The sequence below is a fragment of the Acipenser ruthenus genome, chromosome 18 (genome assembly GCF_902713425.1).
Source record: "Acipenser ruthenus chromosome 18, fAciRut3.2 maternal haplotype, whole genome shotgun sequence".
NCBI classification, from domain to species: Eukaryota; Metazoa; Chordata; class Actinopteri; order Acipenseriformes; family Acipenseridae; genus Acipenser; species Acipenser ruthenus.
Window position 1 is genome coordinate 5,919,749 of NC_081206.1, and position 27,992 is coordinate 5,947,740.

The window sequence follows — 27,992 nt, forward strand, 5'->3', positions numbered from 1 at the left end:
CTTTTGCACCCAAAGCATCTCAAGTCTGCAAATCTGATGCAGAGGGACAGGTGAATCACACTGGAGTGTATGGATGCATTATACATGTATAGCTACATCTCTATCCTTCTGCATTTTCACATTGCATGCATACTATATGTGGTACCTTTTGTAACTCCTATTTCTACATTCTTAAATGTATGTAAATGGTAAACACTGCCGATCTACAGTACGTGACTTCTGAAAGACGTGAATTGTAATATGTCAGTTTGACAGTTGTTGAAAAAAGTCCAAAAAAAGTTCAACTTTTTTTTAAACAAAAAGCATATACTTTTTTTGTATTGTACTGTAGCATATACAACCGCTATTTGACAAGAAAGAAAGACCTTACAGACGATGCATGTATCGATTTGATTGCCACAGCTCGACATGTAGACAACACATTTCCAGCAGAGGGCGCCCCTTTGGAATACAGTGCCGCTGTGCTATGTGGTCTGTTTTTTTCAATCCATCACATGGTTCTGCTGTGCTGTGGAGCGGAGCACAGATGGAACAAGCTTGTGAAAACAGAAGCAAATCTCACGGCTTTTCATAAAGCATAAACGAAAATAGATTAACCGCTCACGCTTTTTGCAAACTGAAAAGCTGGGGGAAGCAACACAATATTGCAATGCTGCATGCACGTTGCGCTACCCGTTTGCCCGCGTACTTATTGAAAGAGCATGAGTAGAGCGGGGTCTAAAAATGAACAAGAGATGCTGGGAGTCACCGCACTTTGGAAACCTTTGAGATACTGAGTGAGTACGCTGCTCAGATATGTACAGTAAAATGTTTATGTTCGGTTTTGCTTATTTGCAGTGTCGTGGTGTCTATATATTTGTTCAGTTTGCCAGTTTGGATAAAGAAAGTTTGAACTGATGCGACTTTAGCGAATTTAATCATTTTTATAAATATATTTACGCTGTGTATGTTTATCGTAGTTAAGTTTGTATTTAACAGCATTCTCACATAGAAACGGCTGTGTTTTTGTTGTGTTCATTATTATGACATTTAGAATCTGAGCAAATTGATGTTCAAGTATTTAATGAGGCAGCACTTTATTTATTTAATTGATGATAATTACTAGGTCGAAAATGTATACTGCTCACAGACTATGTCGATATAAATTGAATTAATTGGTTATTCTCATCATCACAAACCATTAGATCCAGTTATTACATGTTTGCAACAATTTGGTAAGCTTTACTGTTTGTACGGTACAATATAATAATAATAATAATAATAATAATAATAATAATAATAATAATAATAAAATATTTTATATCTGTGTTGCAATGTAGCTGTTTCGCTTTGATTTTGACCAGTTCGTTGCCAGCCTTTGATGATCCGTGGAATAATTCTTAAAGGGTGATGCATTTCTAATGTTGAGAGCGTTCTTTAAATAATGCACATAACAAATTGACGTGTAAGTCAGTTCATAAGGGCATGCTACTGGTCTTGTGTCAGGTCATCACTGCTCACCAGAACATGCCTCTTTCGACTTGAGTAGGAATGTGTTCTGGTTTAATAAAATAGATAGCATTTTTAGAATTTTTGTGAGATATTTGTAAAAATTAAAAATCAGTTTCACGAAATATGTACCATTTAACTGCTGGATAGCAAAATATAATACTTTTTTTTAACCTGGGTAACAGATTAATATAATAACAACCTAAAAATAATACAATAAAATATTGGACAAAGCAGTAATTTCCATTTACAGTACGTTTGCATATTCAAGCTGTTCTTGCTATCAAACAAGCAGTATTATTTTGATCAATCAACATTCACAGTCGCGGGGAATCCATGTAATATAATTACACTTTTTGTAATTGTGATAAACAGAATGACGCAGGAGATTATTATAGAAAGACTTGAGCGCCCGTGCTGCTAGGCACCAATATAACAGTTAATCCCACCACATTCTTAATACAATGCGAGCATGGCCCTGTGAGACTGAGTTTAATTACAACAGAGAGCCAGTTCACATTCAAGCACCAGGAAGAAATAATGTATAGCTGGGGGATGAAATGGAAGGTTTCACACAGGAGGAATGGTGCTAGCCTCTAGACTGTCACCCATGCTTGCAACACAGTTTAATTCCATGTATTCATTTACCATTTAATAACATGTGGGATCTCATTTTCAAGAGGGACTTCTTGGCAAGCCACTGTATATTTAGCACATGTTCTGTGTTCATTCACAACAATCAACACACACTGTTGATAGCGCACAGTAGAAGTCTTTGGAAATGTGTAAGTCGCTATACCTGACTGCTTCAGCAATCCTGCATCCATGAGGAATCTGAAATGCAAAGATCATTCATTCCCTAATTCTGTACAGGCTGTTACCTTTGCAGCACACAGATATTTGGAAGAAAGACACTGTACTAATTGTTGTGAGATATACTAATGATTTTCCTTTCAAAGTCTGGAATTCTGTAAGCAGCTCCCCAGACCCTATCATGAATACATTATCACGTATAGAAAAACAAAAAATCTTGATTTATGCACAATTTATAATACAGTACAGTATTGACAACCCAGCTATACAAACACATCTATACATATTGAAACAGTTCATTTTTTTAAAAAACAGCTCCTGTGCTTTTCACAGAACAGTCTTGCTTTAGGCCTAATGAGTTACTGCTGTAGGTATCTGTTCAGACATTGTGGGAATTATTTATAGTTTTTATACGTTGGTGAGTGTGCCTTTTTAAATAGATGTTCTGTTTTATTGAGAGGTGGTTTGGGTTTATTTTACTCACGAGACATTTCTCGGCTGCAATACAGTGCTAGGCTATATTCTGCATTTCTTCAGCCAATTTAAAATGGAAGGATATTTCAACATTCATCTGAAAAATCCGCACAACTGAAATATAGCCGTCTGAAAGTTAAACGATTCGATGTAAAAAATAAATAAATAATAATCCAGCATACAATTTCAACTACGTAAATGTATTTTTTTTTATTTCAAGCCTTTAGCAATAAGAAATTTAGTGACCGGAACCAACGTGATAAAATGAATTACAGTGGACCGAAGCAGTTGTGGTCGGTAGGTCTGCTTGCTTCTTCAAAATCTATGATCATGCTTTTTGGGAACAAAATGCAGTGACTGTAAAATGTGTTTTAATAATTAATGAAAGCACCAGACAGGCAGGCAGGCAGCAAGACTTCCCTTGTTTAAAGTATGCGAGTGCAATGAGGTGAAAGACAAACACCTTGGACTGATATTGCAACACATCTCAGCTTTGGCATCCTGGTGGTGCAATTTAGGATGGGTGTTCAGGTGGCAAACTGTTGGGAACATGACTAGAAAAGCCAGGCAGCTTTGGCGGTAAAAGCCACATGTAACTCTACTGAAGTGACTTGTTTCTTATGATTCCTTATTGCAAAGCTTCTTCCAGACAGGGGAAGTGTACCGTAACAAACATACAAAATTAGCCCCTAGGAAGAGTATGATGACAAAGTACACTATGATACAATGCAGTGCAATGTAATGTTGTACTCACTTTGGAACGTCACATTCCATCTAGAATACTTAGATACTGTATGAGTGTGAAATTATTTTATGTCCTATGATACTACATACTGTAGGTTACATTATTTGAATGTTGTTTTTTTTTCTATGATATCTGACCCAAGATCAGTGGATTTAGAAAAACAAAGGACTGACGCTATTGTTTTGTGTGGCGCCTATAAATATCAATCATTTTGTTGTTCTCAAGAGATTCCGCTGTTATTGCAGAGTGCTCACACAGGCATCAGAAGTTCCTTAAATGTGCATGAGGGTCTGTGCTTCCTATCAGTATGTATAAGGGTCACACTCTTCTTGAAGAGCTGGATTCAGAGCTTTTGCATTTGGGTACAGTACAGATAAGAGGCAGGTCAGCTGAACAACTTCACGTTTATTTTCCTGGCCGTGACGCTTCTATGGGCTAGCTTCTCTAAATCATTCATAAGTTCCGAGGCCAGAGATCCCTTCGCTGGACCCAAGGAAGAAAGTTTCAAGCCTGATCTGGGAACAAAGCCCTTATTTGTTGTCATCCTGCTGAATATGCCAGGGATCATCGGGGAGAACAGCCAAGAGTGCTTTAGATGCTTGTTTTCCATCTCGTTTGAATCTTATCCTGCTTCCAGAAGGGCTCTTTGTAACAGAGCAGAGAAAAGCTCGAGGGAAACGTGTTTTAGAGGCCTGGTCTGGTTTGCACGTCCGAAGTACAAAGCACTGAAAATACAGGCCTTCAGAAGGAGCGGCTCAAAGTCTTGTTCATTGTACTGTAAGTACAAATTCGACTGCTTTAAATACTTGGATATAATTAAGTACAGTAGAGCGCAAGCCTCGTTTTTGAAGTGTCCGAAATGAACTTCTGTTGTCATTTATTTAACCACTGTAACCAAATTAATGAAAGGTGGGGATCAGACTATTTTCATCTTTTTAAGCACCCTCCATTAAGTTATTTATTTTATTTTTGGTTTTGACATATACATTCAGTTTATTAACCTCACCCACTATAGCCGTAGATTTTATCAGAGTCCATAAATCTCATGTATTGTCTGTCAGGCTACATACACACAGGGGGTGTGAATGTTGTGGCTTAGGCCTACATTTCCTGGCTTTTATGAAGTTTAAAAAATATGAACACCTGTCATTTCTGATGTAATAAAACAAAAACAACATGAAAATGTTATCTTTTCGTGTAAATATATGCAAAAGAAGTTCAGCTGGGTTTTGTGTTTTCGTAGCAGTTAGCCTTTGTGAATGTGGATTAACAGGATTCAAAACTGACATTCTCATTAAACCAGTGAATGTGGGAAAGTGCTTTCACAGAAACATTTTGCAGGGCTTTTTCCATGCTAATACTGTGCATTCACTGTGATTCATCTGATGCGAAAGTTGTTTATTTTGGGACTATTGATAATGATCTGGGCTGTTAGTGATGTTACGTCAGTGCCCATCGTGTTGTTGACTGCCTGTGGTTTGGCTACTTAATCATTTCACTGTCTGAATGCACTGTTAGTTATTAAGTACCTAACATGCAGTTAATGTAGATAATATTTGAACAGTGGTACTCAAGCTTCTCAGAGTCTAGTTCTGAATGTAATCTAGTATCATAGGACATGTTTCTCCATCAAATATTCTAACCTTAACCCCAGTTAAATACCTGTTTACCTTTGAATGACGGCACATGTTTTGAGCATTAGAGGGGATTTGTTTGTCTGCTGCACGAACTCTTAAACTTGATCTCGCTAGATTTGATTCAGAACTGGAGATAATCTGGGCTGTGGGGCAGCAGTGTGGAGTAGTGGTTAGGGCTCTGGACTCTGGACCGGAGAGTCGTGGGTTCAGTCCCAGGTGGGGGACACTGCTGCTGTACCCTTGAGCAAGGAACTTTACCTAGATTGCTCCAGTAAAAACCCAACTGTATAAATGGGTAATTGTATGTAAAAATAAGGTGATATCTTGTACAATTGTAAGTCGCCCTGGATAAGGGCGTCTGCTAAGAAATAAATAATAATAATAATAATCAAGTACCTTGTTTCTGTCCCAGTGTTAAAATATTTATACAAAAATGTCGCTCTGTGCCTTAATACTAATGGTCACAGCTACATGTACACCAGCATATGCTTTATGAAATGTGTAGTTTCTTCTTTATAGAATCTGTCATATATAACAATGGAACTGTGTGTTTTTTCTGGTCCACTTTTCCGAATACAGTATATAAATCTAATTGATTCCAGTTTTTAGAAAGCATTCTGTTTGTGTATAATACAGTAACAGTAATATACTGACAATAGGGTAAGTAGTCCACTTTATGTAGATGTGAACTCAATAAGGGACCAGAAAACCACAAGATATACAGTACTGTGCAAAAGTTTTAGGCAGGTGTGAAAAAATGCTGTAAAGTAAGAATGCTTTCAAAAATAGACATGTTAATAGTTTATATTTATCAATTAACAAAATGCAAAGTGAGTGAACAGAAGAAAAATCTACATCAAATCAATATTTGGTGTGACCACCCTTTGCCTTCAAAACAGCATCAATTCTTCTAGGTACACTTGCACACAGTTTTTGAAGGAACTCGGCAGGTAGGTTGGCCCAAACATCTTGGAGAACTAACCACAGTTCTTCTGTGGATTTAGGCAGCCTCAGTTGCTTCTCTCTCTTCCTGTAATCCCAGACAGACTCGATGATGTTGAGATCAGGGCTCTGTGGGGGGCCATACCATCACTTCCAGGACTCCTTGTTCTTCTTTACGCTGAAGATAGTTCTTAATGACTTTCACTGTATGTTTGGGGTCGTTGTCATGCTGCAGAATAAATTTGGGGCCAATCAGATGCCTCCCTGATGGTATTGCATGATGGATAAGTATCTGCCTGTACTTCTCAGCATTGAGGAGACCATTAATTCTGACCAAATCCCCAACTCCATTTGCAGAAATGCAGCCCCAAACTTGCAATGAACCTCCACCATGCTTCACTGTTGCCTGCAGACACTCATTCGTGTACCTCTGTCCAGCCCTTCGGCGAACAAACTGCCTTCTGCTACAGCCAAATATTTCAAATTTTGACTCATCAGTCCAGAGCACCGGCTGCCATTTTTCTGCACCCCAGTTCCTGTGTTTTCGTGCATAGTTGAGTCGCTTGGCCTTGTTTCCAAATCGGAGGTATGGCTTTTTGGCCGCAAGTCTTCCATGAAGGCCACTTCTGACCAGACTTCTCCGGACAGTAGATGGGTGTACCAGGGTCCCACTGTTTTCTGCCAATTCTGAGCTGATGGCATTGCTGGACATCTTCCGATTGCGAAGGGAAGTAAGCATGATGTGTCTTTCATCTGCTGCAGTAAGTTTCCTTGGCCGACCACTGCGTCTACGGTCCTCAATGTTGCCCATTTCTTTGTGCTTCTTCAAAAGAGCTTGGACAGCACATCTGGAAACCCCTGTCTGCCTTGAAATTTCTGCCTGGGAGAGACCTTGCTGATGCAGTATAACTACCTTGTGTCTTGTTGCTGTGCTCAGTCTTGCCATGGTGTATGACTTTTGACAGTAAACTGTCTTCAGCAACCTCACCTTGTTAGCTGAGTTTGGCTGTTCCTCACCCAGTTTTATTCCTCCTACACAGCTGTTTCTGTTTCAGTTAATGATTGTGTTTCAACCTACATATTGAATTGATGATCATTAGCACATGTTTGGTATAATTGTTTAATCATACACCTGACTATATGCCTACATAATTCCTGACTTTGAGCAAGTGTACCTAGAAGAATTGATGCTGTTTTGAAGGCAAAGGGTGGTCACACCAAATATGGATTTGATTTAGATTTTTCTTCTGTTCACTCACTTTGCATTTAGTTAATTGATAAATATAATCTATTAACATGTCTATTTTTGAAAGCATTCTTACTTTACAGCATTTTTTCACACCTGCCTAAAACTTTTGCACAGTACTGTATATTGCTCATATAGTGAAGAGGACAGATCATTAACCACTCTGTGCAAGGAACAATTCCCTCTTCACAGAGCCCTGCACAGAGCTGAGATTTCCTTTGGTCATGGAGACTGCAGAAGTGCTGAGTGCTACTAATACTTCCATGTAAGGGAAGTGCTTAATTGGGCCTTCCACCCCCTTTGAGACCGGGGGGGGGGGGGGCGGGGGGGGGGGGTGTTCGGTTCAGTGCATGGCCTTTGCTAATCTGCTGGGCGGTTCCATTGAGAATGAGCTGTTAATACCTTCAACCAATGTAGACAATATTCCCAAGACTTTCCTAGTGATATTCTTACAGCTGTTTGATCTTCCTACAAGCTGCAATGGAACACTGCTAGTCCTACTTAAATACAAGTTAAACCCATAATGTGTCTTCCACTTCCACAAGGGGAGTGCAACACACTGCAAACAGTTTGTAGTTTTAAAATGATGACTAATTTGTTCGAATACAAGTTGGGATTGTGTGCTTTTAACAATGTCGGTGAATCTGCTTCTAGAAGGTTTAATGCATGAAAGAGAATCAGCATGAAACTGTATTTGTTTTGCTTGCTGTGCATTATTAGTAATTAATGATGCAATAAATCCATTTTGATGAGTTATCACAGAAAGCACTGTAGAGTGCAAATTACCATAGATGCGTTCTATCCGTATGTACTAGTACAGTGTTCTTAGCACATTCGAATGCTTGCTATTCTATCGCATCATCCCCTGGAAGCCATGCATAAAAGTGCTGCCTGCTTGAAAGATTTTTGAAAATACATTTTGTCGACTATTCCAACAAAAATGACCTTTGAAGACACTTGAAGGGTGATTTTGGGGGAGGTGAGGAAGCATATTAGGGTTGCACAGGTTTCAGTGTTCAGTGCAAAGCTGGTATGCTGCACTATAATCAGCCTTGATATTTGTAATGTTTTGAAGAGTGTCTTTAATTTTCAATTAGAGCTATGTAATGCATCTTGGAAAGTTATACCTAGATTTTATATATAATAATCATATTAACCACACAATTAGCTTCCTCCTTGTTTACAACCAGAATTCTCCAGCACCATATGTCTGTGTATGTGTGTCTGTTTAATTCAAACCTGACATGAAAAGAAACACGCTGGTTCTTATGAACAATAAGTGCTGCATGCTCAGTGTCTCTCTGCAAGACGCAAGGATGTGGGAGGCATGCCACAGACAAACAGCCCTGCCTTGTGTGTAACCTACTTTTCGGGCTGATCTATGAAAGACCTGCCTAAAACCGCTCTGACGCTCTGTGTCAGGGTTTCCTGGAAAACAAACTCAGTGTGCCTTATCTGCTGCAGGCTGCAAATGAAAGAAACCGCCAGGCTGCAGGTGCAGACTGCAAGACCGTACCGAACAGGTTGAATCTTTCAGATGTACACCAGGGCTTTGCAAAGCAACACAGGGCTGCACAGATGCCCTAAGAACAGAAAGATATGCGCACTTCAGACCTTTAAAAGATAGGTGTGTAAAGTATCTCTCTTCCGGAATAAGTGCTGAACATAGTTAAGGTAATTATGTTTTATGCTGCAAAGAGATACTTATGCCATGTCTTCATTGAGGTGTAACGGCAGTAATACCCTCCACCCGCCTGTGCTCAGCGTGCTGTCTGACCAGCAGAATGATCTAGCATTCAAAAGAAAATCGGATATATTGGAGATCATTTTTACCTTTTTAGTCTTTGCAGAAAGTAGAGTCTCCTGTCAGTGTGTGTTCTCTCGGTATATTCTCTAAAAGAATAATTGAGCTGGTATTCACCTTTCAGGGGAGCCAAATATACATAACGTCCACTACAACAACCAAAATAAGACAGTATGTTGTTCAAGGTAGAGTAGAGATTGTGACACCTTCCCCACAAAGCAGCCACTGATAATCTTTCCATGACACAGTTAGGCATTGGTCTGTCTCCAAGCAGGGAGCTATCCATCATACACAGAGTGATTTGCTTCCTGGCAGTCTGTTGTCTATAAAGCCCTGGACACACTGCCTGATGTGATCAATAGCGATGTGATTTTTCAGTCGCATTGGGCAGTGTGTTCTGCTTTGCGATGCGATTTTACAGGTCTCATCGGTTTCGGATTCTTTCAGCTCACAAAGTTTATACCCACTCGCAAGTCTCAAGACATCGACCAATGAGTTCACCGCGGTAGAGATATATATATATATATATATATATATATATATATATATATATATATATATATATATATATATACACACACACACACACAAGGTATTGCATTGGTTTGTATACAATGTCCCTGCCGATATCTTTTGGAAAAAAAGACCCATAAGCATTGTACTTTTTAACTAGACTTAATATTTATAGAGTACTTAAAAATTGCTGCTAGAACCATGCTGCATATTTATTTATTATTAATAGTGTTTTAATTCAATTATACCAAGTCACGTTTTTTTTTTTTTTACAATGAAGGGAAAACAAAATACATGTTGTTGCTGACATTATAAGCATTTGGGCGACACAGTATATGTCCCCTTCATTGCAAATAAAAACGTGATTTGATATAATTTAATAATAATAAAATATTTTATATCTGTGTTGCAATGTAGATGTTTCGCTTTGATTTTGACCAGTTCGTTGCCAGCCTTTGATGATCCGTGGAATAATTCTCAAAGGGTGATGCAATTATAATGCTATTATAGGTCTTGTTTTCAAAATATATCAGCACGGACATTGTATGCAAACCAATGGAATACCTTGAGTGTGTGTGTGTGTGTGTGTGTGTGTGTGTGTGTGTGTGTGTGTGTGTAGGTAGGTATAGATATACAGTACTGTGCAAAAGCCTTAGGCGGGTGTGAAAAAATGCTGTAAAGTAAGAATGCTTTCAAAAATAGACATGTTAATAGATTATATTTATCAATTAACAAAATGCAAAGTGAGTGAACAGAAGAAAAATCTACATCAAATCAATATTTGGTGTGACCACCCTTTGCCTTCAAAACAGCATCAATTCTTCTAGGTACACTTGCACACAGTTTTTGAAGGAACTCGGCAGGTAGGTTGGCCCAAACATCTTGGAGAACTAACCACAGTTCTTCTGTGGATTTAGGCAGCCTCAGTTGCTTCTCTCTCTTCATGTAATCCCAGACAGACTCGATGATGTTGAGATCAGGGCTCTGTGGGGGGCCATACCATCACTTCCAGGACTCCTTGTTCTTCTTTACGCTGAAGATAGTTCTTAATGACTTTCGCTGTATGTTTGGGGTCGTTGTCATGCTGCAGAATAAATTTGGGGCCAATCAGATGCCTCCCTGATGGTATTGCATGATGGATAAGTATCTGCCTGTACTTCTCAGCATTGAGGAGACCATTAATTCTGACCAAATCCCCAACTCCATTTGCAGAAATGCAGCCCCAAACTTGCAAGGAATCTCCACCATGCTTCACTGTTGCCTGCAGACACTCATTTGTGTACCGCTGTCCAGCCCTTCGGCGAACAAACTGCCTTCTGCTACAGCCAAATATCAAATTTTGACTCATCAGTCCAGAGCACCTGCTGCCATTTTTCTGCACCCCAGTTCCTGTGTTTTCATGCATAGATGAGTCGCTTGGCCTTGTTTCCACATCGGAGGTATGGCTTTTTGGCCACAAGTCTTCCATGAAGGCCACTTCTGACCAGATTTCTCCAGACAGTAGATGGGTGTACCAGGGTCCCACTGTTTTCTGCCAATTCTGAGCTGATGGCATTGCTGGATATCTTCCGATTGCGAAGGGAAGTAAGCATGATGTGTCTTTCATCTGCTGCAGTAAGTTTCCTTGGCCGACCACTGCGTCTACGGTCCTCAATGTTGCCCGTTTCTTTGTGCTTCTTCAAAAGAGCTTGGACAGCACATCTGGAAACCCCTGTCTGCCTTGAAATTTCTGCCTGGGAGAGACCTTGCTGATGCAGTATAACTACCTTGTGTCTTGTTGTTGTGCTCAGTCTTGCCATGGTGTATGACTTTTGACAGTAAACTGTCTTCAGCAACCTCACCTTGTTAGCTGAGTTTGGCTGTTCCTCACCCAGTTTTATTCCTCCTACACAGCTGTTTCTGTTTCAGTTAATGATTGTGTTTCAACCTACATATTGAATTGATGATCATTAGCACATGTTTGGTATCATTGTTTAATCATACACCTGACTGTATCTTGGGAGCCATTTGATGCACACCTTCTGTTAAAAACAATTTACGAATTCCAAACTCTCATAATCCCCGCGACCTTGCCAGCATTAGGTTCACTGCCAAATTCATCCTGAAAAGTCGAATTTCTACATCGTGATGGGGATTATAGTTCGACCTGGGATCCCAACGCATAAGCTGCCATTTGTATAATAAAGAATGATTCATTTTGAAATGGGGATGATCTAATGGTTTATGCTACAACATGTACCCAGTTATGGAAAATGATTTGTTTCGCTGTGGGTGTAAATGTGAAACACAATGTCACAGTGTGATGTCAGTTCACACAACAATGGTGTGTTTGTTTAGTCTGAGCTCAGTTTCAACTCATTCCTGTTCAGGTACTGTATATAGCTACATGCCAGCGGAGTACCAGACTAAATACTGAAATGTAGTTAAGAGAGGGTGTCTTTGGGCAGATTCTATTACAAGCTTTAGCAGTCTTCCCTTTTACTGTCATTATAAACTGAATTTCCAGTAGTGTTCACACTTGATTAAAAGAAGGATGTTTTTTTTAGTTGCTGTAATCCTTTATTAAGATCAGATTTGCTTTAAAGTAAATCGGTAACTGTGCAAAAAAAAAGTCTGATTTTCTGTAGCAGTAACAAAAAGATGGATTTCAACTTTGAATAAAGTTTTGTTACTGTCTGCTTCTTACTAGTAGGTGATATTCATAACAGGGAAGCAACGTACGCAAGTTAATTTGAATGAATGTTAAATGAATAATGCAAAACTATTCATCGTCTTTGGCTTACTGAATACATAATCTATCTTGAACCAAAATTGACTAAATGGATTGTTTGTGTAAAATAGTCTTGATACTAAAATGAACTTTACAGCAAAATGAAATGCAAAAGCATGATTTGGCATGATGCTAAAATCCTGATATTGCACTTTTTATTAAATGAACTGTACGCCTTTTCAGCTGTAAGGTTTCTGTTCTTCATTAAATTACCACTTGTACAAGCCCTGCTTACCTTTCATTATAACGTATCTAAAACATTGACATTTGAAATAGAAGTAGCACTAACTGGACTCTTCCCTTGACCAAAACTGGTACCTGTGGCATTTCAATCACAGGAAAGGGTACATTGCACAACCAGAGCACCTTCAAAGCAATACCAGTATAAGGTGGTGCAACAGCACAGCAGCTGGAAAGAATGCAGTGTTCAGTGTTCTGTTTCTTGGTGTTCTCGGAAATGTTTTTCTAAAACAGCGTAACATGAATCACATAGCACCTTTCAAGTAGAAACTGTACTGAGATCAAACGCAGTGGGCCAGGTCTTCAGGTACGTAGTGAACAGTGGAAATGTAGAGGCAGGGACTAGTTCCATAACATGGTTGTGTACAGATTTTTTTTTAAAAAAATTGCAGATGAAAACCTAATCAGTTTATTACAGGAGAATTTTCTGTGATTTATTTCCTATATTTTTTATAAATCATACCATAACAAAATTACCAACACAGGACTTTTAAAGCTAAGCAATCTGCACCTGTGGCATGCAGACCCAGTATCAAATAAAGCCTTGTTTTTAAGCTTATATATAAATTCAGAACACACAGGAGATAATATAGTAAGATATTACTGATCCCACAGTCCGGATGTATCAGTCTTAACACAGATATGCCACACAGTTTGATACATTACGCACTATTCTTAGTACAGAGAAATTATTTTGTTTTATAAAATACAATCTACTTACCCCTGCAATGATTGCTTTTATAAACTTCTTATTCTTATTTCAAAAAGTAATATTTATTAATTTGCTAATTTTAACTATCAACATTATATTTATGTTCAAATGCCATATTTAATTATCAATACATTGATTAAAAGTGGGGGAAAAAAAGGAATTGGTCATTTCTGAAAAAGCAGAATTTGCTATTCCCCAGAATGGGAAATCATTAGCCTCACATCACTATAGTGACACTACATTTGGCTGAGATATGGACGGGTATATCTTGAGAGCCAGTTGTCCTTGTTCATGAATCTATACCTGGGCATTTGTTATGAAAAAAATGAACAATTGTGTGATATGACTCAAGTGTGTGCTGCAGGAACAGAATACGCTTTAATTAAGCTGTAGTTCTCATACTTGACTGAAGGTGCCAGTACAATATATACAAATAAATACTGCAAAATCAACATACCAAATCAAGATGCTATATACACTAACCTTTTGAAAATGTCTGCTGAATTGTAAGTGAATTATTTAATGCAATTTTAATTCTCTCTCTCTCTGCATCTTTTTTGATGCATGGGATAACAGATGATTCATACCAGAATCAACAGTTCCATTAAAATGTTTACCCCTCCTTCTATGAAGTAAAAAAGAAACCATATGCAGTTTCATATTAAATTCGCACATCAGCAACCCATTGATTACACATTGAGGTTTTAAGAGGAAGGAATGTCTTTGCAATTTGATACATCTGTATCAGAAACTATGGGAGGCCAACCCTTTTCCTTTGTGGGATAACAATACCTGTTGGATACAAGTACTGGATCCTCCATATAAGTTGCATGGGTACTTTGAAATTCCTGACAGCAATCATTTTACCAAAACCGCTAAATTGTTCAAAGTGACTCTTTTACAGCATCTATTGTTGTCAGAAAGGGCTCAGGCCGCATATCAGCTATGTTAATTCCTGGTGATAATTGGTAAAGTCACTCGGACAACTTAATCCTGCAAAAAGCATGCATATGGGGCTTTCTGTGCGAGTGTCCATTAAAGAATCAGGGAATGCAATCTGTGGCTGAAGACTTCCTTACGAATACTTTCTCTCTCTCTCTCTCTCAGCATAATAAAACATTAAAATAGCGTAACAAAGACTAATAAAAAGACTATTTTAAATAAAAGTAAATACATTTCCAATCATGTATATTTAAAAAAACAAAACAGTAATAATGGATCAATAATAAAAACATAATAAATAATAAAAAAGGCTTGCATATATAAATAAGTCTTCAATCTTGACTTAAAAACAGCAAGACTCCGAGCTTCTCTGACAAAAAAAAGGCAGAGCGTTCCATAATATAGGAGCCTGATAGGAAAAGGCCCTTCATCCCATACTATTAGTATTGACCCTCGGAATAACCAGGAGCCCTGCATCCTGAGATCTAAGATTCCATTTAGGAATGTATGGGATCAACAGCTCTTGTAAATAACTGGGTGCTAATCCATTAAGGGCTTTATAAGTTAAAAATTAAATCGAAACTGCACAGGAAGCCAGTGTAAGGAGGCCAAGACAGGAGTAATAATGTTCACTTTTTCTGGTTTTAGTTAGAATTCTTGCAGCAGCATTCTGAATAAGCTGCAAGCGAGACACCAAATACTTTGGAATCCCAGAAAAAAAAGTGCATTACAGTTGTTGATTCTCAGTAAAACAAAAGCATGCATTAGCCTCTCAGCAAAAGATGCTTTAGTCATTTTCCTAATATGGGACTCGAATGATAAACAGGATCAAAAAAAGACTCCCTTGCAAGTTTTAGTTCTGAGGAAAGGCTGCTAAGATTTTTATATAAATCAACATTTTTTAATTGTCACTGTGCTTGAGTACACTTTGCTTTTACACTGTGGTTTGTAAATAACTTTACTTCTGATGCAGTTTGAAAAGTGTTAATAGAAATCATTAAGTAATAAGTGAGCTTCAGTTCCCACCAGAACATATTAAGGAAACATGTTGCTAACAGATGTTCTGTGATTTTTTTTTTTGTTTTGTTTTGAAAGCATAGAAATTGCCATTTTCAGTGGGAATGGAGTGCAATTAAACAACATTAATAAATCACTAAGCATGTGATGTATATCATATGCCAGTTAACAGCTGTTTGCAGGACGGGTGTGTGTAGGTGGAGTTAAGACAGAAGACAGGCTACAGCAATAGCGGGTTGATATGATTCAGAGCAGGAGGCACAGGGAGGGGGGTATGGAGAAAAAAAATGGCCCAGTTTTTGAAAAACAAAAAATATTTGCATAAGGTCCTAAAAAAAATATGTTCCTCCTCTTAACCATATCCCTTTATATTTATACAGTAGCCTATGTAGTACTCTTCAGAAACAATTAATTAATTCTCTTAGGGTTCGGGGCAAAATAAAGATTAATTAACATCAGTAGCCTTTTGTCTTGGTAAAAACGGGATGACTAAAGTACTCTCCTAACGTTTTTTCCTATTTTATTTTCAGTTCTTGGGAATAAATACTTTTGAGTGGGGTCTCTATCCATGGCCTCTTTGCTGACTGGCTCGAAGGGAACCCCAGTGTCTCCCTCACACGGCAAGGACCTGCTCCTGGGGACTGTCGCTGCCGCCTCTGCTTTCCTGGTCGCGGCTCTCATTGTACTGCTGTGTGTAGGATGCAAAAAGTAAGCAGACACATTTTACCACCTATATCGTGTTACTGTAGGTCAGAGGGTGTCCAGTCACGGTCATGCAGGCCCATTCCATCCAGGGTTGATAGGTAAAATGCTGTAATTAACTACCTCAGGGTCTGGATGGAGGTTTAATTTGATCCATTTATTAAACAATTTAGAACAGGGTTGGAACAAAGACCAGGAGTGGAAGGGCCAACTTTGGACACCCCTCTGTAAGCCTTTCTTTAAAACACCAAACTTAAACTAGTTATGCTGGCAGTGTAGTAATGACTCGCGTTTTTATTGTGCTTGTCCTCATACACTCTCGTAATAGCCACTTGATACTGGCACTTCCAACACCGCATCTGTAATTCTGGTTAGCATCCCCCGTGGTTTTCTTGGTGATTTTTGATTCACAAATGATTCTGCTCAAGTTAAATATGTCGGTAAAGCCACAGCCATTAAGCTTAGGTCTTCAGTATAAAGGTGTCCCCCTCTGCAACCACACATTACAAAACAATGCAGTGCTTCTTGAAAGAGCTCAGCTCCTGTTCATGGACTGTATACAAGATACAACTTAAGAACGATCACAGCCTACAATTCACTGCAGATTCATGGGGGAGAATGTGTGCTTGATGTGAAGCTTCACCTCCTGTTAGACAGAGGCATTCCATGCCACTTGGCAAAGGTCAAACACATTTGTTTGTGGTCTTGTTGCTGAGACTGGAATACTATTTCATATGAACCACAACTGACTGAAGATGATTTAATATGTTTCACATTACTGATTTCAAACCAGGGACTGTTAATTTGAACGTGAGATCAATTTAATTTAATTCTCCTGTTACTGTATACTGTCAGTAACATTCAGATCAAACCCCAGAATAGCTGCCAATGGATTTTTTGATGCTGGTGTCTGTTAATGTACAGCATTGAGAAAACACTAAAGATGCCAGTCAGGGTGTTATCAAGTTGCACTCGGATTGACAGGAATTGGCGCTTCCTGTTATTTAATATTTTGTATCATATATAACATTTAGTGGAGTTTAAGCAAAGGCACTGATTTCAAAACAAAGTAGATGAATTTTGAGTGTTTTGATGGACTACTTTTCTATGAGGCTAAAGCCTACTTTTTTTTTTTTTTTTGTTATCGGTGGATGGGAGAGATAGGGCGTTCCAAATGGATTGGGAGCAATCCACTTTGCACCAAGTTGACGATCTGAAGATTTTGGCTGGGGACCCATCCTAAACCCTGTATTGGCCTGCAGAGTTAGGGAGGAAAACCGTCTGGGGATAGATAGACCTCATCAGCGACCCCTACTGGTCAGCAAACATATTGGCTTAACAGCAGGATCAGAAGATGAGAATCTGTCCTCCTGATCGCAAAGTGGGTTAGATTGGACGGTGTCCTTTACATTCTAGGTAATTGACGGCAGTGACAGTTAAAGGCAATACCAGCTACAGAGGCTGGTAATGCTATTATGAACCACAACTGTTGTGTATATCATTTGTACTGTATTAAGTTTTGGAACTATGCCACTGTTACAGTGAGAATTTTAAGATTCTGAGCTTAGTGGGCCACATTGCAGGAATTTAGATTGCTTGACATTTTGAGTCTTGTTACAACTGCTGGCTGTTTCAGTGTAACTATCGTTTTTTTGTATCGTTTCTGAACAAAGACGTTTGACAATCATTCTGTGTGCTTGTGACCAATGTTCTTCCAATAAAAACTGATCGGCAGTACAGTGCTGCAAAAGCTGCTGCTGGCATCATTCCACATGATCTGTCCGGTTTTATTTAAGCTGCCAAGCTATTGGCAAGTCTAGTCAGTTTGCTTTGGAAAGTAGACTGCTGCCAAGCTACTTTTCAAGGCTTTTGTTCTGAATACTTTTAGCTCTGTGTTACTGGAGGCCAGAACTGAAGCCTCAGATGTTGCAACAGCTAAAATGAGATTGGGTGTGGAAATCGGTAATGCATTGCGGGGTCTGCATCATTAGCTACAGTACGCTGGAGATGTCAAGGGCTGAACTGTCAACATGTTCTCACAGCAGAGAAGAACATCCTATCTCAATTGGTAGTTCAGGCCCTACAGTGATTCTCTTCACTGTTGGCTTTCCCCTTCCACATTAATGTAAAAAGACGTAAAAAGCCATTCTTTGAAGTAGAAATACTTCAAAGAATGGCAGTGCCAGAATATTTGTTATGCTCATTTTCATTGGCATTGTCGAAAGCTAACCTAGGCCTGGATTGCCTCACAGTTTTGTGCATCACAGCCGTACCCTTTGTTTTAGTTCAGGACTGGGTGTGTTAATACTCGAATGGGAGACAGCCAGCAAATGCCAGCTGTTGCAGGAAGTGGTATTGATGCTAGGGGGCACTCTTCTCTCTGGGCTTGAACTCATCCAATGCCTCAGCAAAGTGTTCAAAGGCCCAATAGTGTTTGAGGTGCCGGCCCTGGATGAGTTGTGATACTGAGGCCTTTTTTTATTGTGGGCATCAGAGCTCCCTGTGCACTATTTTAAACAGCAGGGATGTTTCAATTCGGTCCTTGCTAACCTCCCCCATCTTTACTGTGTAGGGTTTCTCTGGTCTTCAGTACAGTTAGCACATTATTACAGTGTGTAAGATACACTACATATGTAATAAACGTCCATTTAAATAATTCCTGTATACTTTACTAATCTGACTAAATTCAGTTAGTTTGCTCTCATTTTGCTGAATCTAAAACATCTCTTGATCTTTTTTTATTTCAGGAAAGGGAAGACAAAGAAGGTCCCGATTGATGGGGTGAAACTGGTGGACATGGTATGTTAAAGTCAACTGTAATGTACTGTGCTGTATCCCAGTAAACATCCCCCACGTCCGTGTCCTATTTGATCCTGTTGTACTTTCATGAACAGCTATTCTTTCATCTAGTGTCCGTGGCTGTTCTGTCCTGGGTATTTCGAAACAGTCTGAAAGCTCTTATTGTTCCTGTTCTTTGTTCCACAGTCTTTGCTCAGACAGACACAACTCCGGTCCATCAGCAAATCTGATACAAGACTTCATGAGATGAAGAAGATACCGTGCAATGGGAAAAGTAAGAACTGTTTGAGTTGCAATGAGGTTTGGAAAACCATGCATATCTTTAATGTAGAGCATTACAACAGCCGTAGTTCGGCTGTAGTATTGATTTGACATGGTTTCTATGGAAAGCATCATTGAACTATAAGTTGCGTTGTTTTAGAATTGTTTGAATTGTATTTACATTGTAACACTTTCATTTAAAGTGTTCGGAATTAAATATACAGATTCCACACTTGGTCTTATGAACAGCTAATGACAATGTGTGTTTTTATAGCATTAATTACCATACGCTTAGTAACTGCACTCTAATGACACAGTGATGTTCGTATGTGCCGTGTAGAGTTCCTCTTATCTCAGTGCTTGTGTGCTTGTTTCTCTTTCAGAGGGTACCAGAAACCGGCCAGTCAGCATGGACCTGCTCCATCTCCCGAGCCGTCGATCTGACTGGGATTTGAGATATCCCCAGAACAGGCAGCTCCCCACACTCCCGCTGAGCCCCGGCGAGGACAAAGACCACACGTATTCAGAGGTGGGGAGGCCCTCGTCTCAGCCCCGCTGCCCTGAAGATGCCCTGTATGAGAGTGTGGGGGGCAGGAATGAGACGGGAGCAGCAGCAGCCGCCACCGCCGTCCAGCCCAAGCATCTGAAACAGCCTCCCCAGAGCCATGGGAACGGCAGCATGGCGCTCTCTCCCAGCCAGGAGCCCTGCAGGCAGGCTGAGGACTCTGTGACCGCAGAGTATGCCTGTGTGCGGAAAGTCAGGAAGACCGATAAGGCCCAGCAGCAGCAGCTTGAAAACAATGCCAAGCCAGCAGAGCAGGAAACCCGCTACTCAAACCCAGAGATGCTCCCCGGTCAACGCAAACATGATCCCTCAAGGATAAACGGCATGGACGCTTTCTATTCACATTCCTTCCCAAAGGTGGGTTTCAGGTGTGTCAATGTCATGGTGGCATAGGTAGGATATCCAGAACCCTACAGCCCATCAAGAGACATGTTGTTCTTCTGGCTTGCCTGTTGATTATCAATCAATTATTCTGGGATCTAAAATGATTTATTTTACTATCTGATTAGGCAATAATGCCGACCGTAACAGACATAGATATTAACGATTGCAGCAAAGCTAGATCATTGACTGCAGCGACGTTCTGAGCGAGGTTATGGCAGCTGCAAAAAGTATTGCTGCTATTATAAACTTTTTTTTAAATGCGTTTTTTAGGGATTTTGTACCGCATCACATTAGAATGCCACAGTCTAAGCTTTCATTACAGGACAATTCAAAATTCTTCTGGTGGGATAATATTTTATGATCCCTGCAAATAGAGAAATATGACATTATTTAGAGCTTGTTTGTTGACAGTTAAGATCATGATGGCTAACCGCTAAGTAGCACAAGGCACATCGGCAAGCAATTTCACAAAATAGTTGACAAGCGTGTGTACAAGACAGTTTGAACTGTGGGAGGGATTGAACTGACAGTATAATACAGAAATCAAGGTTCTTTCAGAAAGGACCGGATTTGGGGGTGCGACAGTATCAACCAAAATAATTGCCATAAACAAGCTGTAACTGTCTAGCTTTGTGAGTGGTGCTGCTTTGAGGTTGTATGCATGTTTGTTTTTTCTTTCTCTCTAGTCTCCACTGCCCATTAATTCAAGTTGACTAGGCATTTAAAAAAAAGATTGACAAATCTAGCATTATTCCCACTTCCCTGTGTCTTAATGGGTTGTAATCTAAAGGCATCAACATTTTTTGGGGGGGGGGGGGAAGTATACCTGGACTGCTGAATATATAAAAAGAATACGACTGAATGGAAACAGGGACGTCTCCTCCATAAGCAATCGATTAAACTTCCGTCTAAGTAAAGGTCAGTACAGTATTTGATATCAGTTCAGTCAGTTTGGGTTGCCTGTCATAGACAGTAATGTCCACCAGAGGGCAGTGACAGTTATTCAGGGAGGCAGGCTGTGCTTTATATTTGCTCCAGGTGTGGTTGTCATGGCAAATTTCGTCCCCCTCCCTGTATGAGTCATGTGGCGATTTCGTTTCACGATTCAGCGTGAACAGAGTAAAAACAAATATATGTTTGTGCGTTTTATATTGGTATTTAATCGTAATGTTGATACTTTTCTGGCTTTTTGTTATTTATCACCTCTGGATGCTTTACATCACATTGATCTGTGTGTGATTATCATAACCTTTTGTAGTAAAAAAAAATAAAACATAAAATATGGTTTAATTACTGTCTTACCCAAAACATTAAAGTAGCCTGTACAGTAAAGCATTACTGATCATCATGGCATTTTTTGTGAGCCTCAATTAAACATTATGTCAGTAGGCATGCATGCATGCTTTTACGAATAGGAAAATTGATTTAAATAAAATGAAAACATATTTTTATTCTATAGCATATACATTTCATAGACAGTGTATCAAATTCACTTGTGTCTTCTGTACAGTGCAAGTTAGTCAACACACTTGATTGATTATGTACTGTACAGTGCTTGGAAGGCTGCCATTATGAATTTGCTGTGTTACAAGTGTCAAGAAGATTTAGTATGGCATACAAATACCTCACTGATTACAAGAATAATAAAATCCATGTTATTATAGGTATAGGTTTGCATGCCACATATATATTGACTGAGTAAGTTGGTCTCTTTGTGCTGCTCTTGTGCTAGAAACTTCATAGGAGAGCAATAAAAGAATCATAATACTTCTTGATATGAGTACAGTTTGTCATTAGGATAACGTAAGAACAGCAGCATTTCAGTAGGACATTTCTTTCATGGCAGCATTGTGAAGCCATAGAGTGGACACCAAATGACAGTATTCTAGGGAGAATACATAGAGGATAGTGCATGAACTGAATACATAGAGGATAGTGCATGAACTGAATACATAGAGGATAGTGCATGAACTGAATACATAGAGGATAGTGCATGAACTGTCATGAAGGGGCGGAAACGCTTGTTCACTACACTTGGACCATGGTATCCCACGGCAATGTTTTTATAAGGAACACGCTCAGGATGAGTAAGAGAGTCATGTGAGCCGAAGTTGCAAAAAGCTCCACAAATGCTAAATGTCCATGTCTGCCGCCTTCTCAAAGGTGTATAAATGGCTCCTATGTATGTTTGCTGGACCCTACTTTCTAAATGTGTTCCAAGAAGCAAGCACTTTTAAGAGGTCTATCCGGAGTCATGAATAGATGCCCTTTGTGGCTGAGTTTGTTCTTCATATATACAAATTTATGAGAGAAATTAAACCTGTCAAACTCTAGGTCTGACATTTAAATTTATTGTAAAAAATACAAAAATTAAAAAAGCAATGAAGACTGAATTTCATTTCTAGCTTCCACATGGTTTGAACTGTAGGATCATGCTTTGCACATGATGTCTGTGTAAAATGTACCATAACCTATTTAACCCTAGCCACTGGATGTGGAGCACTGTTTTCTGGGTCACCGATGATAAATATGTATTCAGCAGCCGCTCTAATGGTTTTGTCAGCCTGAAGTATGAAGATGCTGGTAAATAGGAAAATAAATGTGTCGTCATGTAACAGTACCTCTACACACGTATGATGCATTTCATATTGTGCGATGAAGAATGAAGATGCACACCGTGGACTAACTTTGCTTCAGTGCACTAATTTTTTCAAAACTTTATACTAGCAGAATGAGTTTTAGAAAACGTGGTGGAAACTGCACTGGAACAAAGGCTTAGTAAATCTGACCCTGTGTTACCTCAATACTAGTACCACGGATCTGCTGTGCCAACAGAGCTGATCAGTGTTTGCTTCATACCCACTTTGTGATGCAGGACTCTGGCTTTGTGGGCAATGGGGAGCAGTATATCTGGAAGCCCCCGGAAGAAGATGGTGACGGATCGACCCTCTATCCAGGAAATTCAGGGGTGCAGAACTTCTCCCATGCTGACCTAACCCCGGGACCTGCCAATCCGGATGAGGTCAGTGCTTCACTGAATTACTTGAAGCTTAATATTAATGCCATGTCACAACACGTTTAATGGAGCAGTGCAGTTTACTGCTATTTAATTACAGAGTGCTTTCCAGTTCTCTGTTAGTTGTTACTGTAGGAAGACCCTGGCTAAATTCAAATACAGGTCAAATACATACTTATCTAAATCTCTCTGTGCTGGATGAATTAAGAGAGAAACAATGTAATTCTCTATAAGCCACCTGGGTGGACAATATCGTCTCTTCCAGCCCATTGCAGTGGAAGACCTTGTTCCATCCAAGTCCTTGATTTTTGACTTGATCTACAGGAGGGTCAGTTAAATAATGAGTCTGGAAATGGAATGGACTGGAATAACCAGTGTAGCCTCCCCCTGCTCTAAGCCTTTAAGATTTGGACAGCCTGGAATGTTACATTCAGTGGTTCAATCCTGGCACATACAGTACAAGCCTGGTTGCATGTGTTTAAGGCTTTCACTGCGGAGCCAACCAGCCAAACTGTTCTGTTTGTTTTGCATGATATAAAAGGATCTCTGAAATGGACTGACTCTGGGGAAAATCATTTCAAGTTGCAACATGCTCTTTCGTCAAGCTCATCCTGTGCATCATTTGCATCCCATTTAATCCACGCATTAGGCATCTAGAAATATGGTCTAATTTGTTTGAAGTACCGCTGTTCTGTGCTCAGACTTGCCCATGTTTTGTGTTTGTCATATCCTGTTAATATGGAAACAGTTGAAACCATACAGTATTGTTAACGTGGTGGTAGGTGAGTCTGCCACTGATATCTGCAAGAACAGAAGAGAATAAGCCTTTGTTCCTAAGAGATAACAATGTGGTAGCCTAAACCAATTTTTACTGAGAGTGCTTAAATCTATAGTTGTGAATTCTACTGGGTACTCCCAGATACATGTTTGGACAACAAATGACTAGAATTACTAGCATAAACATGTTATATCCTAGTGAAATAATAGTAATACTGAATGCATTTGTATTTTAAAGTATATATTTGTGACTCGCTTCTTTCTTCATATTAAAAACCACAGTAAGTCCAGCTTTTTTTTCCCATTTGCTCTGACCTCTCAAGCATCAGCAATCTCGGACAGCATGTGAGTGAAAGATGACGAGATACAAGTCATGTTTGACAGCTGCTCTGCACTTACTAAATATGTTTGTCTTGTGATTTCCTGTTGCACGGAGGCAGTGAAGCACAAAAGTTTAAACCCTTCCTGGTTTATCAGTGTAACCATAATACAGTTGCACAGTTAAGCTTGATGTCTTTAACATGGAACGCATGGACCCGGTCTGTTGTTTTCTAGCACGATCACCTGAAAAGCATGGCTGGAAACTCATAATAAAAAAATCCAATTATTTTAAAGTGTTAATATTTACTTTATGTGCGTAAATTCCTACTGTAGGTCTCCTGTATAACTTTTAAAAGGACGCTTTTACATTCTTTTGGTAGAGGCCATTTTGAGCTCCCGATAAAATCAATAATTTATTAAGTGCATGCTGAAACACATATTTCAATTGAAGACCCTGACCTTTTAAAAAGCATAGATCAATCTTTTAGAACCCAGAGTTCAGAAGCCAGTCTTTTTTCACAGTGATTGATGCTATCTGGTGCCCTGGCCTGTATTTATTGCAGGTTGCATAACAGCCAAATTATCATGGCCCTGTACAGAAATGCCATATTGTAAAATAGGCTTTGTATAACTGTCCCTTGCCAGGTTTTATGCAGGAGCGATAAAAGAAAAATACACGACTTACACAGCTAGCAGCGTGATTGTTTTCCCACTACTTTCCTATATAATCTTGTCCTATGAGATGCTCTAGCTGTCTCCTTAAGAGACAGTTATCTCGGATCACTTGATGATTTAAACCGAGAGCGCTTTGTTGGATTTGTAAAATAAACAATCGTCTTTTGCTGCTATTGCATTTAATTATGATCATTTTTTTCAACTCACATGGGAGTCTTAAAGAACTGTGGTAGAAGATGACACTCTAGTAATTAGTTTTACATTTTTAATTTCACTAAAGTCTAATGCGTCTTAAGTCCCTATGGGGTTCATTGTGTAACACTGCATTAATAAACTGTGTGATGTCATTCTTTTTGAAAGTACCCAATTATCAAAGTGTAACTGGCAAAGCTCCCTACAGTGCGGTTTAAAGAAAATGTAAAGGTCTCTTTTGTGTGCTCATTTTTCTCATCTGCTTTGAACACCAATCCGTATCATTAGCCTTTCAACTCTTTCCTCTAAAAGCACTGCAGCTAACCCATAATGTTGCTAATCTGTACAAAACAATATGGTGAATTACCGTACACCAGATGATAAGATAGAAGAAATCAGATTGTGGATTGTATCTAACGCTCTTTCTGTTTCCTCTCTTCTCAGATATCAGACATGTACTCGAAAGTGTGCAAACCATTCAAGAAGAAGAGACCTCCCGCCTCCCCTCCAGTCCCATTCAAGCAGGGAGCCCAGGAGAACAATCCACCCCAGAACCAGGGCTGGTCAGCAGAACCACAGGAGGGCACGGGGCATGGCGTCGTCCGAGCCCAAGCGTGGGTCGGAGGAGCCCAGGCAATGAAACCCAACGAGGACCCCAGCTACGAAGCCATCAACGAGAAGGCCTGGGTCAGGAACGAGGAGACGGACCCAGCGTACGAGTCCATCGATGCCAACTGGAAGAGAGAAAAAAACCCTGGTCCCCCGGCAGGCAAGAAGATAAAGAACAGGGCGCCGCCGAGACCCTGCTCCGACGAGAACTTGTACGAAAACATCAGTGACCTGAAACAAGGAGCCACAACAAGCACCACAACAGTCTTCATGTTTAATGACGGCATTGAGATGTACGTGACGGGACTATAGTGACCCACCAAAAAAAACAAAATGATAATCATCCACTCTCAACACTTGCGTGTCATTCTCGCACTTCACTTTGTTAATCACACTCAAAAAATCTATTGCAATGCACTGCCTCGCCTGCATTTACTTGTTGTCGTAACAGTGAAGAGACACAGTAATAATGTAATGAGCGGTGGTTTACATTGGATTTAGATTCATTCTATCAGAGGGCCAAAGTTGGGTAAGGGTTGACTAATGAGTGGGATCTGTTTTTGAGAGCATTTAGGACACATTGTTATACTTCACATGCTGTTTTTGAGAAGGAAGTGCATTGTAACAACTGCATGTTAGGTATGTGTGCATTTCACTACACTTTTCGACTGGCTTGACAAGGTTTCTTAACTTTTTAAGGTGTAAAATTCACTCAGAAATGCCCTTAGTGGCTAGTCAGCCCCTGCAGTTATCACTGACATACCCGTCATCTGACTGTGAAGTGTTTGCATGACAGGGGTAATCCTTCCCAGGTCAGGATGCGATTCCAGGCACCTCTGCCACACATTGTGGGTAGCCTGTGGGTGAAGGGAGGATTCCAAAGACAACGGTTTATGTGGGGGACAAAATTACAAGCATGAGTGGTTTTTTGGAGACTGGCCCTCCTTGGTCAGTACCCAAAAATCTGTTTTATTTCCATTATTTGCAAACAAAATATTTTTTCTATTTGGCTTATGAAGAGGTACAATAAGCAAACCTACAAAAAAAAAAAAAGCTCAGGGAAAGAATAAAAAATGCTGTACAAGGAAGAATTGATAACAGGATTATTCTTGAAAGAAAGATGCTGTATTTTGCAATGTACTTTTTTGTCCCTTTAGTCAAGGTTACAAAGCACTGTATATTTTCTATAAGCACTGTTTTTACAAACAAGAAGTAAAATAATAATAATAATAATACTTTACACAACAGGCTGAGGCACTGCCATGCTTAGGTATATTATATTTTTGTTACCACTCTTAATGCCAGTTGCTTGCTTAAACATGCTGCATGCCCGTACCATACTGTATTATCACACCACTTGATGCAATTGAAGTATTAGATTGCAATTTCAAGAATACTGTACTAGGCTGGATGTAGGCACTTTTCAGAGTTCTCTCTTCCTCCAGTCCACCTAGGTGTTTCATATCGCCAATCATTTTTGTTTTGTAGTTATTTGTTTTTAATTATTTGTGATCACTACAGACCTTGGCTGGGTTTCAACCACAGACCAAGAGGTGAAAGGCCATCCCAGCCCTTAATGTGCTTTAAACACACAGACAAGAACCAGCATAGAAAACACAAGGAGATTCTCATTCTCTAAAGCAACACTTGCACAATGCAGCATGACACCTCCCTCGATGCTATGGTCTATGTCTTCTTGGAGCCCAGATTGCCAAATCAGCTCTTTGACTGCCTGATGGTTAAGTTTTTGGGTGTTTCTGAAATGCAGTACTCTCTAAATCACTAGTTCCTGGATTGTTGGATTGTAGTAGGAATTCTACAGCATACAGTAAAGTCTGGGAGAGGGGGGCTGTATTTAGATTGACTGCTGTTTAGATTATTGAATTATACTTTTATAATGATTTTGCATAAAGTATTCTGTATTTCTTTGAGTAGATGCTGACGTTTTCGTTTAAGCTTTCAGTTTCTAGGTAAAAGGTTAATGTATGTGTTTTGCTGAGAGTTGGCGCTTTGTAAATCCTGGACATGAAGTGTTCAAATTCTGTTCAATGTTTTACTTCTTTTACTTCTTTTTCCTTATTGCAAAGCAATGTTTAAACCTATTGAAATAAACGAGGCAGCTCTGTTCTTCTGTTAAATGTAAAAAGTAAGTGAAATTAAGTGCTTATGTGCAAAAGATTGTAATGGTTTTTTTTTTTTAGATATATTGAAAAGTATTTTAATTATTTAAAAAAAATGTGAATGCAGTTTATACTTTTGTAATAAAGTAGCACCTTAAAACTGTGAATATACCAGATGTAAAATGTGTACTGGGCTATCTGGTGTGGTACAAGTAAATACACTGGGAG

At 39.4% G+C, this 27,992-nt stretch overlaps 1 protein-coding gene across 2 annotated transcripts; it reads left to right on the top strand.

Annotated features, from left to right (window-relative positions):
• The first annotated feature begins 442 nt into the window (after positions 1-442).
• On the top strand, positions 443-27,931 carry LOC131696507 (uncharacterized). Of its 2 annotated transcripts, none has more exons than XM_058990985.1 (7): positions 443-776; positions 15,874-16,051; positions 18,793-18,844; positions 19,031-19,118; positions 19,489-20,027; positions 22,930-23,076; positions 25,480-27,931. In XM_058990985.1, the coding sequence occupies exons 2-7, from the start codon at positions 15,912-15,914 to the stop codon at positions 25,954-25,956; spliced, it is 1,443 nt and encodes a 480-aa protein (XP_058846968.1). In that variant the 5' UTR covers positions 443-776; positions 15,874-15,911; the 3' UTR covers positions 25,957-27,931. The 2 variants fall into 2 exon arrangements, with proteins under 2 accessions (XP_058846968.1, XP_058846969.1); XM_058990986.1 differs by lacking the exon at positions 443-776 and adding an exon at positions 17,204-17,461 and having other exon boundaries at positions 15,936-16,051.
• Positions 27,932-27,992: the final 61 nt, after the last annotated feature.

Excerpts from the sequence above, each read along its gene's own strand:
- LOC131696507 (XM_058990985.1), top strand. The coding sequence starts at position 15,912 with ATGGCCTCTTTGCTGACTGGCTCGAAGGGAACCCCAGTGTCTCCCTCA. Across the intron at positions 16,052-18,792 it reads CTGTGTGTAGGATGCAAAAA|GAAAGGGAAGACAAAGAAGG; the intron begins GTAAGCAGACAC and ends TTTTTATTTCAG. Across the intron at positions 18,845-19,030 it reads GGGTGAAACTGGTGGACATG|TCTTTGCTCAGACAGACACA; the intron begins GTATGTTAAAGT and ends TTTGTTCCACAG.